This window comes from Mytilinidion resinicola, assembly GCF_010093595.1.
Source record: "Mytilinidion resinicola strain CBS 304.34 unplaced genomic scaffold BDZ99scaffold_15, whole genome shotgun sequence".
Taxonomy (NCBI): Eukaryota; Fungi; Ascomycota; class Dothideomycetes; order Mytilinidiales; family Mytilinidiaceae; genus Mytilinidion; species Mytilinidion resinicola.
Window position 1 is genome coordinate 1,067,967 of NW_022985451.1, and position 13,765 is coordinate 1,081,731.

At 52.4% G+C, this 13,765-nt stretch overlaps 5 protein-coding genes across 5 annotated transcripts; 4 read left to right on the forward strand and 1 right to left on the reverse strand.

Annotated features, from left to right (window-relative positions):
• The first annotated feature begins 313 nt into the window (after window positions 1-313).
• Window positions 314-1,387, forward strand: BDZ99DRAFT_448722 (oxidoreductase). The gene is made up of 3 exons (XM_033718077.1): window positions 314-913; window positions 970-1,055; window positions 1,122-1,387. The coding sequence occupies exons 1-3, from the start codon at window positions 395-397 to the stop codon at window positions 1,321-1,323; spliced, it is 807 nt and encodes a 268-aa protein (XP_033573982.1). The 5' UTR covers window positions 314-394; the 3' UTR covers window positions 1,324-1,387.
• Window positions 1,388-2,366: 979 nt separating this feature from the next.
• Window positions 2,367-5,459, forward strand: BDZ99DRAFT_538071 (uncharacterized protein; the record flags this gene model as incomplete). The annotated part of the gene is made up of 6 exons (XM_033726629.1): window positions 2,367-2,795; window positions 2,852-3,520; window positions 3,583-3,698; window positions 3,733-3,890; window positions 3,955-5,230; window positions 5,349-5,459. Exons 1-6 carry the CDS (start codon window positions 2,375-2,377, stop codon window positions 5,457-5,459), a joined length of 2,751 nt encoding a protein of 916 aa, XP_033573983.1. The 5' UTR covers window positions 2,367-2,374.
• Window positions 5,460-5,758: 299 nt separating this feature from the next.
• On the reverse strand, window positions 5,759-7,008 carry BDZ99DRAFT_523566 (uncharacterized protein; the record flags this gene model as incomplete). Its single annotated transcript, XM_033725812.1, has 2 exons — window positions 5,759-6,414; window positions 6,561-7,008. 2 exons carry the CDS (start codon window positions 7,006-7,008, stop codon window positions 5,759-5,761), a joined length of 1,104 nt encoding a protein of 367 aa, XP_033573984.1.
• Window positions 7,009-7,742: 734 nt separating this feature from the next.
• On the forward strand, window positions 7,743-8,912 carry BDZ99DRAFT_465762 (uncharacterized protein). The gene has a single exon (XM_033720626.1). The coding sequence runs from the start codon at window positions 7,920-7,922 to the stop codon at window positions 8,862-8,864; it is 945 nt and encodes a 314-aa protein (XP_033573985.1). The 5' UTR covers window positions 7,743-7,919; the 3' UTR covers window positions 8,865-8,912.
• A 1,088-nt stretch (window positions 8,913-10,000) lies between these two features.
• BDZ99DRAFT_90074 (uncharacterized protein) lies at window positions 10,001-13,395 on the forward strand. Its single transcript, XM_033729007.1, has 4 exons — window positions 10,001-10,416; window positions 10,470-10,890; window positions 10,942-12,783; window positions 12,855-13,395. The coding sequence occupies exons 1-4, from the start codon at window positions 10,292-10,294 to the stop codon at window positions 13,092-13,094; spliced, it is 2,628 nt and encodes an 875-aa protein (XP_033573986.1). The 5' UTR covers window positions 10,001-10,291; the 3' UTR covers window positions 13,095-13,395.
• The last annotated feature ends 370 nt before the right edge of the window (window positions 13,396-13,765 follow it).

Below are 13,765 nucleotides of genomic sequence, written 5' to 3' on the forward strand. Positions count from 1 at the left end.
CTGACCTCACCTCATCCGTGTAACAACAAGATTGGGCATGCAACACCAATTAAGGGAGCTCGTCTTCCCTCAAGAGTAAGATCTCCAGGTTCCCCGCGGTCTCCACATTCCCACCCCACAGCGCTCGCTCAATCACGCCCCTCGTAGATACGGAGAAGCATAACCGTAACCTTAAAGAGCTGTTCGTCCCGCACATACGCGATGCAGGTGCTATTCGGCATTGAACCACTTCCTAATACATCTGTGATACCAAGACTAAATCCTCAGCTCCTCAAATAAAGCCTCTTCCACGTCTTTCTTTCTTCCTTCCTCTCAAAACATCCATACTTCACAAAGTCAAACATCCCGTTTTCTTCTCCCAGTCATCTACATCTCTTCTTGCCCGTATCCCAAAATGACCACAACACCCCCAACCTTCCTCCCCTTCAAAGACAAAGTCATCGCCCTAACCGGCGGCGCCTCCGGCATCGGCCTTTCCGCCACCCGCCTCCTCCTCTCCCGCGGCGCCACCGTCTCCATCGCCGACAACAACCCCACCGCCCTCGCCGCCGCCAAAGAGTCCCTCCTCTCCCTTTGCAGCTCCCCCTCTCAACTCTTAACCACCCAACTCGACGTCCGTTCCACCCCCGCGGTGAACGCCTGGATCGCCGACACCGTCGCGAAGCTGGGCCCGCTCGACGGCGCCGCTAACATCGCAGGCTTTCATCCACTTTGGGGCGGCGATGGCACCGTCACGGTGGCGGAGATGAAGGACGAGGACTGGGACATGATTATGGAGATTAATTCTACCGGCGTGATGAGGTGTTTGCGGGCGCAGCTGGGGAAGGCGGGGGGAATGAGGGAAGGGGGGAGTATCGTGAACGTGGGAAGTGTGGCGGGGTTGATTGGGTTTGCGGGGAATTCGGCGTATGTGGTGAGTGAATAGTGCTTCTACACGAAGGAAGGGTTGATAAGGCTAATAATTAACAGGCGAGTAAACACGCTGTCCACGGCATCACGAAAAGTGCCGCGAAAGAGGTGGGACCCAGGGGGATTAGAGTGAATGCTATAGCACCGTGAGCCTCTTTCCTTTACCCTTCCCCTCTCCTTTCATTCCCGCTAATCTTGAGATCTGTTGCCAGCGGCACCATTAATACCCCGATGGTCCGAGCGCTCGTGACCAACGACAAAGGGGAGCTGCCGCAGGTTGCAGGCCAAACCACTCCGCTAGCGCGCGAAGGACAGCCAGAGGAAGCCGCGGAACTGATCGCGTGGCTGCTAAGCCCACAGTCGAGTTTTGTGACTGGAACAATTGTGAGGGTGGATGGAGGTATGTTGAGCTAGGTACATTAATGTAAAAGAGCCCAGCAAAGGCCGATCGATTAGGTGAAGTGAAGTAAGAGTTTAGATTCGACTGAAGGATACCTTCCCAAGGCAGTGAACGACCGAAAAGAAAGGTAACCCGGCCCAGACGTGAAAAAAAAGCAACTCCAAGTAGCAAAACACCACCCTCTCTCGAGGGTGTAGCCACCCCGGATGGGGTTTCTCTATCTCCGCCCGCCCGCGGTATTTCAATCCGTCATCTTAACCGGCCACTCTCAGCCTCACGCACCAACTGCATACGTCCTCTTTACCAGGCTTCCAAACCTTTCTACTAACCAGACCGCCCGAAGTCAACTCGACTTTTTAACACCAGGGCCGAGTTGAGAATTAAACTCGGAGCCGAGTCGGGAATCGAACTCAAGACCCTGGTGAGGTTGTCGACGGTAGTGAAACGCTACCTCGGGAGGTATAATGCCTGCGATCCGGCCGCGGGCTTACACACGATGTGGCCGATTACCAACGGGGCTGCTGGGCAAATTAGTGGTAAGGATCGGAAAATTTTGAGATATATAGACTAGCTGAGGAGAGGGCCACATGCGAATGTTGGGAATTGGGGATCTTACACGTGGGAGTGCTTCACTCCACGTCATTTTATGCAAGCCGTTTCACAGATGTGGTTTCTTTCGCATTGCCGCGGGTTCACTTCACCGGACGCTTCTCGCCTGAAGCTTTTCGTCGCCCACAACAGCGCTTCACCAACAATTTACGCAAACAAAGCTCGTCACCACACGACGGCCAATCTCCCAGTCAACAAAAATTAAAGACGCAAACGGCACACCCCTTTTAACGATTCATAGCATAAGACAAGCGGATGTCCCGCGTTGAAATAATTGCAGGTCTGAGAAATTAGAGTTAAATGGAGATAGAAGGTATTTGATAGCATCACGTGATATACCAGGTACCACTGGCTGATAGATCTGTGGCTGTGCGAAGCCTTTCGCCTGCCACAACCTTCCCCGCATAATCGCACCTCACATAGCATTGGACTTATGGATAATCTCTAATCCCCACAATGAGTGAGAGCTTCGACTGGAACTACCCAGGCCTAAACTGGTCTCATTTTCACTCTCTTGCCAACCTCCTTTCGCTTCGAAATGGCGGCCAGGCCGAGCCTTCTTCGTTATCTGATACAGTGCTTGAAGAAGACTGGGATTCCGATGACAACGGAGTTGGGAATGCGCCTAGCATAGATACTAGATTCGCTCATCAAATATCAGACTCGGGGCATGGGAGGCTGAAACGAAGGTTTCTTGACTGTTTGGCTGAATTCGCGGCTAACAAGAAGGGCGGGACAGCAGTTGCTTGCTCCGCCATGAAGGAGGCTGAAGACAATGTCGTCATCTGGATTGCTCGTAATGAAGGCTTCGCAGATGTGGATAAGCCTGCGTTTGAAAAATTGGGAAAGCTGCTGGGTTCGTTATCTTGCAACAGTGGTACGTCCCGTGTAACTGCTTTATTTCTGCGTACTAAACTCATGCTTCTTGTCCAGCCGATCAATCCGAGACTCTCTTGTGGGAAGAGATAGTCTTGTATCACCAGAACCGGATTGAACACAGCTATATTCCTAACTTGAGGGCAAGCTTCAAAGCTTACGACGCTGTCCGCAGGAGGAATGATACCAACACACCAGAAAACAGTTCAGTCTCTGATACTACCCTATCCGTCCTGCGGTCTCTTCTCTTTGATGGTAACATCAACGGTATAAGCACCCTTGAAAAGCACATGAGGCTTGTTATCGCATCATACAACCTGCGTCGGACAAGAAACATTGAGGAGGTACTCTACAGCTCTCCAAGTGCGACTTCCACATCGAGGAGCTTGTGGTTGGATATCTGCCTGCTCGCCCGACTCCGAGTGGCATTCCAGAATTTCAAAGACATCGCTCTCACGCTTCCAAGCTTCGAACAAGTCACAATCATCCTGGTCCCTCGTCCTCCTGCGCCTGCAAACCCATCTCAGCGCCCGCTCAACTTGAAGCAGACCTTCGGTATCCTCCAACTTGATCTGGGTCATGCTACAACGAAAGCCGTCTTAGGCCAGAATTGGACTGTCACTAAGATTGAACGCGAGTTCGCAAAACGACAGAAGCAAAAGCCCAACGTACACGCCGAGGTTCAAATGCTGATGTCTCTGAATACCAACGAATTATCCACCTCAGGTATCTTCCCGTATTTTGGATGTAGCAAGCTCAGCTGCTTTATGTGCAATCGCTTTATTCAGTCGTATGGGCGATTCACGACAAGAGGGTGCCACGGACGCCTCTTCAAGCCATGGACCGTGCCAAGCGTGGATCGACTTCTGCCTGGTCAGGCCGATCGGACGGCAAAGGCTCTTATGTTAGTGCAAAAGGAGGTTTAGAAGAAATTGAAGGCCTCAGTCGAGGGCCATATTCAGCACGAGCGAACTTCGGTTATTGGAGGAAGCAGCGTGTTAGGTGGTGAGCGAGAGGAACGCTCACTGAGACAGTTGCAGATTGACCGGCTGAGGATGAAAGCAGAACGCGACAGAGTTGCAGAGATGTTCAAAAAGTGAGTTTATTTTTAGCTTATTTTCACTTACCCTTACCGAAATATTTGTGCTAAGGGTCAAAAGGCAAACAGAGGACACGATCAGTTCAACCAGGCGCACGTATTTAACTCCAGAAGGAGATGAGCCGGAATGGGACTGCGATATATGTAGGAGACCGACGACGAGAAGGTGCAACATTTGCAACAAAGGTTACTTCTGCAGCGATTCGTGCCAGGAGAAAAGATTCGGAACCCATTTGTTTACATGCTCTAAACGCCCACTCACATCCGCTGATTATCTCTGGAAGTCATTGTCGGAGGATCTCATGCCTGAAGAGGAGGATGTTCTTGAAGACTTCGGATTTAACAACGCCCTCCTTGGCGGGGAGAGCAGTTACCTTCTGGGGGTCTACGGAGGCCTCTATCGTTCCGGCAAGTTCTCAGCGGAGGAAATACATGAGTGGCGTGTTGGGGGCATCCTGGCCGATAAGATCAAGGAGTTCTATTACAGCATTCCGGAGAACTCCCGCGGGCAATACTTTCCCTGGTTTCTGAAGAATCTCCATGTCCTTGAGCGCCCTATGACCAAACATGAAGCGCAACAGAAGTTGATAGCGACTTTCTACGACAAGGCCAGGCCATACATAGACGTCGAGGATCGCAACAAGACGGCTAGGGAGCTGAAGCCAGAAGCCAAGGGAACTAGTTACAACTTGCTGGCGGGAGTGTTACTCCGGAGTAGTCCTAATCCGATTGACATAAACTGGTACTACTTCGGATTTGTAACCTGCCGCGCACAGCACGAAGAAAGCCTGCTTGTAGATCTCTACCAGCTCCTTCTCACCAACAGCGACGGAAGTTTCTTCTACGAGTTCCATAACCGCCGAAGAGGTGTTGTTCAGCCTGCCACGTTTACACAGTTCTGGAAAGCATACGAGGCGGGAACACTTATCCAACTCATGGATTCGAAGGGGCTGAAGGAACTACGATCCAGGCTCCCGTTCCTAGAGGGCTTTTTGTCCGTGCCGCCGGCCGGGCCCCGGCCGTCCGTATGGGGCCTGAAGCAATTTCTTGAGATCAGCGATCCGATGGAGTATCCGCCCATTCCATCGGTCAACGCTGACTATGGATTTATCAACTGCCACACTTTCGAGGAAACTTGCACACTAATGGAAATCTACGGGCAGGTTCTGAAGGCCGCAAACCCACTGGAACTCCACCAGGCGTGTGTGGCTGGTGATTTGTTTCAATTTGCAAGTGGTTATGTCCGGATGGAGGAGCGGTGGAGGTCGTTGATGAGGAATTTCTATCCTTTGGAGAAAGTGGTCGAGTCGGAGCTGGAGCCACAGCTGAGGCCAGAGGTAAGGTCAGAGGCAGATAAAGATTCTGCGGGTTTGTCGTCGCTATTGTCGAGGCTTTGGGGGTTCATTGGTGGATTTGCTAATTAAGAAGAATGTGCCACACCTCAGATGCATCTAGCATAGTGCAGAATATGATACAGCATCACTAAGCGCACACAGTCTTTCTGCCAAGACTAACAATCCACCTCTTTGTCTGGAGAAGCTTGGGGTGTACATTTTCATCAACTAAGTGTCTTCAAAATTAAGAGCAAGGTTCCTTGTTGATATAACTGCTGCCGAGTTGTGTTCAGATTTTAAAATATGGCGATGGCTGGAGTAAAGTAGGGGTGTAAAGCTGAAGTGGGTTCAGACGCTGTAAACGGATTGATCGACAACATAACCAACGTCGCTGTATTCGTATGCTGTTAGCTAAACTTTTAAGGATAAATATCTAAAGAGCGGATGCGTCTCGGCACGGCGGGTGTCTCGCTACGTAGAGACGGACGTTAGCTGATTACCTCTTCTCACCAACTCCAATAGGTCGCAATTTCAAGAATCATCTTTCTTCTCCTCCTGCAGCTCTACCTCTTTTTCGATGGGCTTCTCTTCCTTATTCTTCTCCTCCTTGGGCCTCATATCCCCAGTCACCTCTAGCTTTTCCTCTTCCATTGCTTTCTCGCCTGGATCTTCCTTATCCCCCGCTCCCTCCCCACCACCCTCCCTCGGCTTCACATTCATATTACTCCACACCGCGACCGAAGGGTCCGGCACCGCAGGCGGACTCGACAGCCTCGCCGCCGCATCCCTCTCCACGGCCCCCGACGCGTCATACTTCGTCCAACTTAAAACATGATCCCTCTCCTCTCCCTTCCCCCCCTTCCCCTCCATCCCACCCATCTCAACCCCACCCCTCCCTAACGTCGGCGAATCCAACTCTCCATCTCCCTCCCCCTCCCTCCCACCCCCACCCACATTCTCCGCCGACATCGCCGGCAACTCCGCAATACTCCCCAGCGGATTCGTCGCCATCTCGAGCGTCGGCTTCACCGGCGTGCCGTCCAGATGCGGCACCAGGTCCTCTTCCACGGCATTCTCATTCTCGCTAGCACTGTGACCGCGGCCCTGCTCCGCTTTCTCGTGATACGAGGGCAGCACGGAGGAGATGGAGTGCCGGAGGCGCGAGCGGCGCGAGCGGCGCGAGCGGCCTGGGTTGCGCGTTAGTAGGGTTCTGGGGTTGGGCGCTAGGGAGAGCCGTGCAGGAGGGTAAGACATGCAGGGTCCGGAGTTCGGAGCGGAAGGGCTTGTGCAACGGAAGGGAATTGGGTTCGAAGAAAGGGAGGGGTGCACGTACTTTGGAACTTCTCGGCGAGGTTGGCGGCGATACCTTCTTCGTTGTAGCTGGGTGGGAGGGTCGCGGCGCGACGTTGGGTTTCGCGCTTTTTGCGGTGGAGGAGGTAGAGGAGGGAGAGGAGGATGGCGAGGGCGGCGGAGGCGCCGATGACGCCGCCGGCGATTTTAGCGGTGGAGTGGGAGGAGGTGGATTGCTGGGTGATGGGTTCGCTGTTTGTGCTTGGGTATGGGGTAGATGTTGGGATGGGTCGGGTGGAGGTTGGCGTAGCTTGCGATGTAGCTAATGATGTCGATTTCGCGAAGGTTGAGGTAGAAAGTGTTCTTGACAAAGTTGTAGAGGTGTGAGATGACGTTGTAGATGCTGATGCTGATGCTGTGTAAGACACACCAGGTAATGATATAGACGAGGGAAAGGGCCGGGAAAAGGTCGGTATCGTCGTCAAGTCCATAGCTGTGAAGAGCGATGAGAATGAGAATGAGAATGGACTGAAACGTTGAGCCATAGACCTGATATGAGCTGGAGAAGAGGAATAGATGACATGGTGTACTGGTGATGACGACGCCTGAGGGCACTGCGGAGGAAGAAAATGTATCAATACGTACACTGTGATGCAGATTTGTCTGGGCATGCAGCCAGGTTACACGGATCTACCGAACAACAGCCCTGATGCCCGTTATTGCTGCAGACATACCACTGGGCTCCGACAGGGCACGACTGTTGCCGTAGAACGACCGGCATGGGCACGTTAGGCAAGCGGTACGAAGTCAAAGATTTGGCATCGTACAAAGCTGCGGGCGAGAAGCCAGATCGGTAGCGAGCGGCCTAAGGGTCTTATGGCACTGCCAGCCGTGCCGCCTGACATATTGTGGCCGAGTAGTACATAGTCCAACTCTTGTTGGCCTTATTGTGCCACCTGCGCCTTGCGTGGGATGAAGAAGGATACAAAGAGAAAACAACCAACTAGAATAGAAAGGCGTTCTCCAAACAAAGCGGCAAAGTCATTTGGAGCTGCGTTCGGCTTTGTACCACGTCTATTGTTCATATTGGCCATCGTTGGTGGAGGCGAGGTGTGGGTGTTTCGGAGAAGTCGACATTGACCGGCGCTAATCCCGAAGTGGTTCTGCTTGCTGCTTGAATTCTTCTAGAATTCATGAAAGCACGCCCAAACTCAAACCACGGAGCTCTTCATCTCTGCATATCGATGTTTCTAGATTATGGATTTTGCTAGAGTGCTCATTCTCATTAGGTCGTCGCCTAAGGCCCAAGATTGGGACGATGCCGCCGACGTCATAGACTTTGGTAGGACGCGTTCAGACGCGTGGAATGCAGCTCTGTGACACCCAACACCTGCACTCAGCAATGTCGAGGAAGCGAACCCTCGACGGCTTCTTCGCGCCAGCGGAAGCAAAGAAGCCCAAGATCGAGATCCCAGAAGAGGTCTCCGACCACCCCAGTTACCCATTCCCCATACGTCATCTCCCAGCAGTAATCGCAGACGGGCTTGGGTTTGCTCCATCGTCTGAAGGTCGAGAGATAAACGACCAGTCCGATCTCGATCTTCTTTACTTCGAACCATATGTGCCCAAAGACATCCATCGCGAGCTTTTCAAGTTCCTGAGACAGGAGCTGTTCTTCTACCGAGTCCAATACCACATCAAACGTGGTCCAGTCGAGACGCAGATCAATACGCCGCGATGGACTACGGTGTTTGGGGTAGACGAAACGTGCTCTTTCGGAGCGGACGGCAATCTGCTGGACAGCAAGACCAGACAGCCGGTTGCGAGGGACAAATACAAGTGCAAGCCTCGACCTATTCCACACTGCCTGGACACCTTGCGAACTATCACCGAAGGCACCACCGGAGAGACGTTCAACTTCTGTCTGGTGAACTACTACGCGACGGGCAATGACAGCATCTCCTACCACAGCGACGACGAGAGGTTCCTCGGTCCAAACCCTGCCATTGCATCCTTCGCGCTCGGCGCAAAGAGAGACCTTTTGATGAGGCACAAGCCGAAACCGCCATCAGAAGCCGCTCCTGCCACGCCTGAAGCTAAAACCATCAAGCTCCCGTTGGCTTCTGGAGACATGGTCCTCATGAGGGGGCCAACTCAGGCGAATTGGCTGCACAGTATCCCGAAGAGGAAGGGCCGAGACAGCGACAAGGGGCGGATCAACATTACCTTCAGGAAGGCTATGGTTAAGGGAGGGACGGAGAACTACTACCAGTACAATGTCGGGACGGGAGGTGTCTTCAGATGGGATGAGAAGAAGCAGGAGATGACACCGTGGCCGGCTTCGTAGGTAGATGTAGACGTATACACTCATTTCTTGCCCGTCGCTTCGCAGACAGGAATCTTGCAAGCTCGTGCTTTCCGATAAGCTCATGCGATGATGTCTGCACAAATAGTCGCGCTCAGTCAGCAACCTGGGTGTTCTGAGTGCGATCCGTGGGCGAGTAGCCTGTGAACCTGGGAAAGTCCTTGGTAAGTGCCTGGTAGCATTACAAAGCGTAATCGTCCCATCCATACACGCCCATTGTTTGAGCAGGAGGGACTTGAGCTACCATGGTTTCGCTGGCTGTACACGTTCTGAATCGAACGACGGTCAGATGAGGTGGGTGGCGCGGGCGTCTTCGTGCGGGCGAGGGGCAGAGTGCGAGAGCTGAGAGCAGTTCTGCGCTCAGCAACAAAGCTGGCCGACGCCGATACCGTCGCAGCAGATACAAGTAGCTGCAGCTGGAGTGTGAGTCACAGTCGTTTGCAGGGTTTATTGCAGCCCGAACGAGGCAGACTCTACCTCGCTATGTCATCTCAGATGACCTCTCTGCTGGAGCTTGGCGTCGACGAAACCTCGACGGAGTTAAGTCGAGTTCGTCGCTACCACAAAACCTCTTTATCCCCTCCCTTGCCATCCCCGCAACCTCCCGCCGACTATCCTCAGTGCCGCGCATTCATCGCTGGGACCAGCGCTGGATCATTCTAGAGACGCGCCATTGCGGCCGTGGTCAACCTGCCCTGCCGCTTTCTAGCAGAGATAGAGCTACGACGACGAGGGCATTGCGATCGGAGCAGGCTCCCGCCAGGTATTTGGCCTCGAGGATTGTGAGGGATGCTGTTTGCTAATCTGCTCTCGGTTTAGCATTTGAAGACCTTCATTGCGCTCGTCACTTTGGTCTCGCTACCCTATCATACCCGCCGGAAGAGTTCCTGCCCAGCACCCGATCTGAACGTTCGAAAATCCGGAGGCTGTATCCCTCAAAAGCTTTGCGACTTGGTATCGACCAGCGGGAGAGCCTCTTCCCTCAAAGATAGATACCCGCGGCTTCGTACCGCGAATCCGACGACAAGTTGAGAGCAGTGCAACGGCACATCGGAGGAGAACCACACAGGATACAAGACGTGCGATCTGAGCCCTCGGCCTCACCACGAGGGCGTCCTAGGCTTCTTAAGGATCAGACTGGAAAGGCTTGGCGCTGGAGATAGGCAGCTGGCCGAGTATTTAAAACCGTCGTGTCAGCGCCCCAACGTCAGGAAGAAGTGCTCCCTCGCTCTCCCAGGAAGAATAGCCCGACGACAGCTTGCTACTGGCCGCTATCTAGGCCTCTCTCCTCACCAATCCGCCGAATCCAGCCCCTGTCGCTGCATACACCTCTCCACCAGCTTAGCGGACTTTACTGCTAAGTCCGGCCACTCCACTATCTTCACCACACCCGCAGGCCTCCTCTCGCCATGACGCCTACACCACCCTCTACTGGGTCGTCCAGTGCAGGTCAATCCCCAAACGATGCTCAATATCGAGTCGTTCGAAAGAGAAACCGCGTCCCGCTATCATGCGGACCTTGCAGGCATCGAAAGTAAGCTCCTCTCACGGAACAGAACCTAGGAATGTGCGTTGACGTGGCCGTAGGCTGAAATGCAATCGAGGACACCCCTGTGACAACTGCACCAAGAGAGGCGATACGGGTTCATGTACGTACGCTACTCCGGGCAGTCGCAAGAAGAGTTCTTCAAGCTCTGGCTCCACAAACTCACCAGATGATATGCAAAATCGCATTGACCGCCTCGAAGGACTTGTTCTTTCGTTGATGACAAATGGCGCACAAAGCCAAGGACCGACGGCGGCAGCTGCTGCCATTGCGAATAGTATGAATGGAAACTCGATGGATCAGCCCTACGACCTCAGCGCACCCGAGTCTATCAAAGAAGAAACAGAAGACGAGGATGAAAGCGAGGTCAATCAGGTTACCAAGTCTATTGGTGTGATGAAAGTAGACAACAACAAGGCGATATTTGCGTCCGAGGCGCATTGGTATGCTATCTTGGGAGAGGTAACGATATCCCAAACGTGTTTCCCAAACGCAGACGCTAACTGGAAACAGATTTCCGAAGTCAAGAACTACTTCAGTGAGCATAAGAAACAATATGATGATCATTATCAAAAGTTCAAGGCCGAGCACCAAGAGGAGTACCAGCCAGGGACTGCTTTTCTTTTCGGGGCACAGAAGCCTACAACTCATGCTGAAATCTTAGCTGCGTTCCCTCTCAAGCCGACTGCAGACATATTGATAACCCGATATTTCAACACATACGATCCTGGGCTCCATATTATTCATGGTCATACTTTCCAAAAACAGTACGATAAGCACTGGGCAAATCCGACCGAAACTCCAATCATATGGCTTGGTTTGGCATACGCCATGATGTGCATGGCTCTACAGTCATATAGCAGAGCTGGCGACGAACCGCCTGAGTACCGAGGAAAATCGTGGGAGGTGTCGAGCGAATACAGGACCTTAACAGCCCAATGTCTCGTCATGGCAGATATTACCCAGCCCATCACGAATATGCTGGAAACTTTGATTCTGCATGTTTACGCAGACTACGGTCGAAGTGCGGATACCGAGGTCGGTGTGCTAATCAGCATTGGTATTATCGTACGACTTGCCATGCGGATGGGATACCATAGAGACTCCGCTCCGTATCCAGGGATTACCACCTTTCAAGGCGAGATGCGTAGAAGAGTGTGGGCTGTAGTGCGGTTCTCTGATCTTCTATTCTCTGCGCAAGCTGGTATGCCTCCAATAATTCGGGCTCGGGATACCAACACGGAACTCCCTAGGAATCTGTATGACGACGAGTTGTTTGAGGATATGAAAGTCCTCCCGCCATCCCACCCTGATACGGAAGCAACACCGGTGTCATACTTGATCATCAAGGCTCGAATGGTGGCACTGTTTGGCGAAGTAGTCGAGCTGACGTCGGCTCTGACTTGTTCATCGTATGAGGAGGTGATGAAGCTAGATCAACAGTTGCGAGATTTACGAGCTAGTCTTCCTCCTCATCTCGCTTTACGATCTTTGGAAGAGTCTGCTAGGGACACGTCAACTTTGATTATGCAACGATTCACCTTGGACCTGCTGTACCTAAAGAGTTTGTGCTTCCTCCACCGTAAATTTTTGCCGGCATCGCGAGTGAATACTCGATTCGCCTTTTCTCGGACAGCGTGTATTGACTCGTCAATGACGATGCTCCAGCATCAAGTCACGTTAGAGCAAGCGTGCCGTCCGGGTGGAAGGTTAAGAAGTGTGAAGTGGTTCATTTCCTCTCTCACCACGGTTGATTTCCTGCTCGCTGCGATGACAGTCTGTTCGGACCTCTACCACACGGCTCAGGCGGAGCGATCGGGCAGGCAGCCACCATCGGAGATATATGTTTGGTCACAGGATCGACGAGATGAGATGATGGCAGCCCTCGAAAGAGCTGTGGGTATATGGGATTCGCTGAAGGATCACTCCATGGAGGCTTACAAAGCTCACGGGCTCCTCAACGCGACGTTGGAGCAACTTCGACGACACGATACTCTTCGCAAATCTCAACAGAACTTCTCCGGCGCCGCCGGTACGTTCCCCAGTAACGGTCTCATGGAGGACCCGAACGTAGCGCCCGAGCATTCTGCTGCCATGACTTTGGGTATGCTCAGCACAGGAGGATTGACACCAAACCCGGGCAACCCTTACGAAAGTCGGCCGTACCCAGCCTCGATGGGGAACATCTTGAACGATGTCTCGAACCAGCCGTCCGGACTGACTGCTAATTACAACGGGGGCCTTGGAAACCCCCAGAGTGGACCAGAGAATGCGCCGAGTCCCTTCTCGTCTTTGTTCGGGCCTAGTCTCGGATTCCAGAATATCGACCTGCCGTCCACCAACAACATCGACTGGGTAAGCTAGCTAATTCAACTGTGTTCAATCTGAAGCGTTGAATTCAGGACAACTGCTAATCCCCGGATTAGGACGCATGGGACTCGTACATTCAAGGTCCAGGCTTGGATGCAACCAACCAAGGCGCTACATGGATGCCAATGGACTTTGGTGGTCTGCCGGCCGGTAGCGTGCAATCGCCGATGGGCATGCAAACCGATCAGAATCAACAGCATCAGCAGCAAAACGGCCAAGGCAGTGCCAATGCGTTTTCGGGCAACGGAGGGGTTTTTATGGGCGTGAGTACCCCTCCGCGCGGTTCCATGATGTAATGCGTTCTGATTTTCCTCAGGATGTGTTTAAAACTTCAAATATTTGAGTGAAGTCTATCGTGAGAGGTTCTTTGCGAGATATCAAAATGGGAAGGGCTGGGAAGGGCTTTATGGGAATACGCTGGACGGTTGATGGATGTATGAATGGATATAGGGGATGCTGGATTATGCTTCAGTGGAGTTTGAAGGTACGGCGATTCCACTAGAGATGGATGTCGGAAATGTAGGGATATTAGCCGTTGTCTATGTAGCTATTCCGATCTGAGAGTCATATGATACCACTTTCCACTCTGTATAAGCAATTTCGACGTGATTTGTTCACATATCCAACATGTACAGCTGTGCCAGTAAAACGCAGTGCATTACAGCTCTCCTCTGGCCTTTGAGATTGGCGTATGAACAGCTTCAAGCGGTGGTCCTCAAAATCAGGTCAAGGTATCAAAGCATCGAAATAACAGCCTGATTTCGCACCACTATCAAAAGGGTCCATATTCACACTTCAGATATCACTTATCAAGAACACAAATTCACAGCTGCCATCAGAAGCACCTCACAATACTCAACACTCCAGACATTTTCCATCCTTTTACCCAACTCGGCAAATCTTCTATCAAAGAAAGTGTCGACAACAGACAAGCTTCTTGCACTGCCCCGCCAGGGTCTGCGGGGTT

Coding starts and splice junctions, on each gene's coding strand:
- BDZ99DRAFT_448722 (XM_033718077.1), top strand. CDS start 395: ATGACCACAACACCCCCAACCTTCCTCCCCTTCAAAGACAAAGTCATC. Junction 914..969: donor CGGGGAATTCGGCGTATGTG/GTGAGTGAATAG, acceptor AATAATTAACAG/GCGAGTAAACACGCTGTCCA. Junction 1,056..1,121: donor AGAGTGAATGCTATAGCACC/GTGAGCCTCTTT, acceptor ATCTGTTGCCAG/CGGCACCATTAATACCCCGA.
- BDZ99DRAFT_465762 (XM_033720626.1), top strand. CDS start 7,920: ATGTCGAGGAAGCGAACCCTCGACGGCTTCTTCGCGCCAGCGGAAGCA.
- BDZ99DRAFT_90074 (XM_033729007.1), top strand. CDS start 10,292: ATGACGCCTACACCACCCTCTACTGGGTCGTCCAGTGCAGGTCAATCC. Junction 10,417..10,469: donor GGACCTTGCAGGCATCGAAA/GTAAGCTCCTCT, acceptor ACGTGGCCGTAG/GCTGAAATGCAATCGAGGAC. Junction 12,784..12,854: donor CCACCAACAACATCGACTGG/GTAAGCTAGCTA, acceptor TCCCCGGATTAG/GACGCATGGGACTCGTACAT.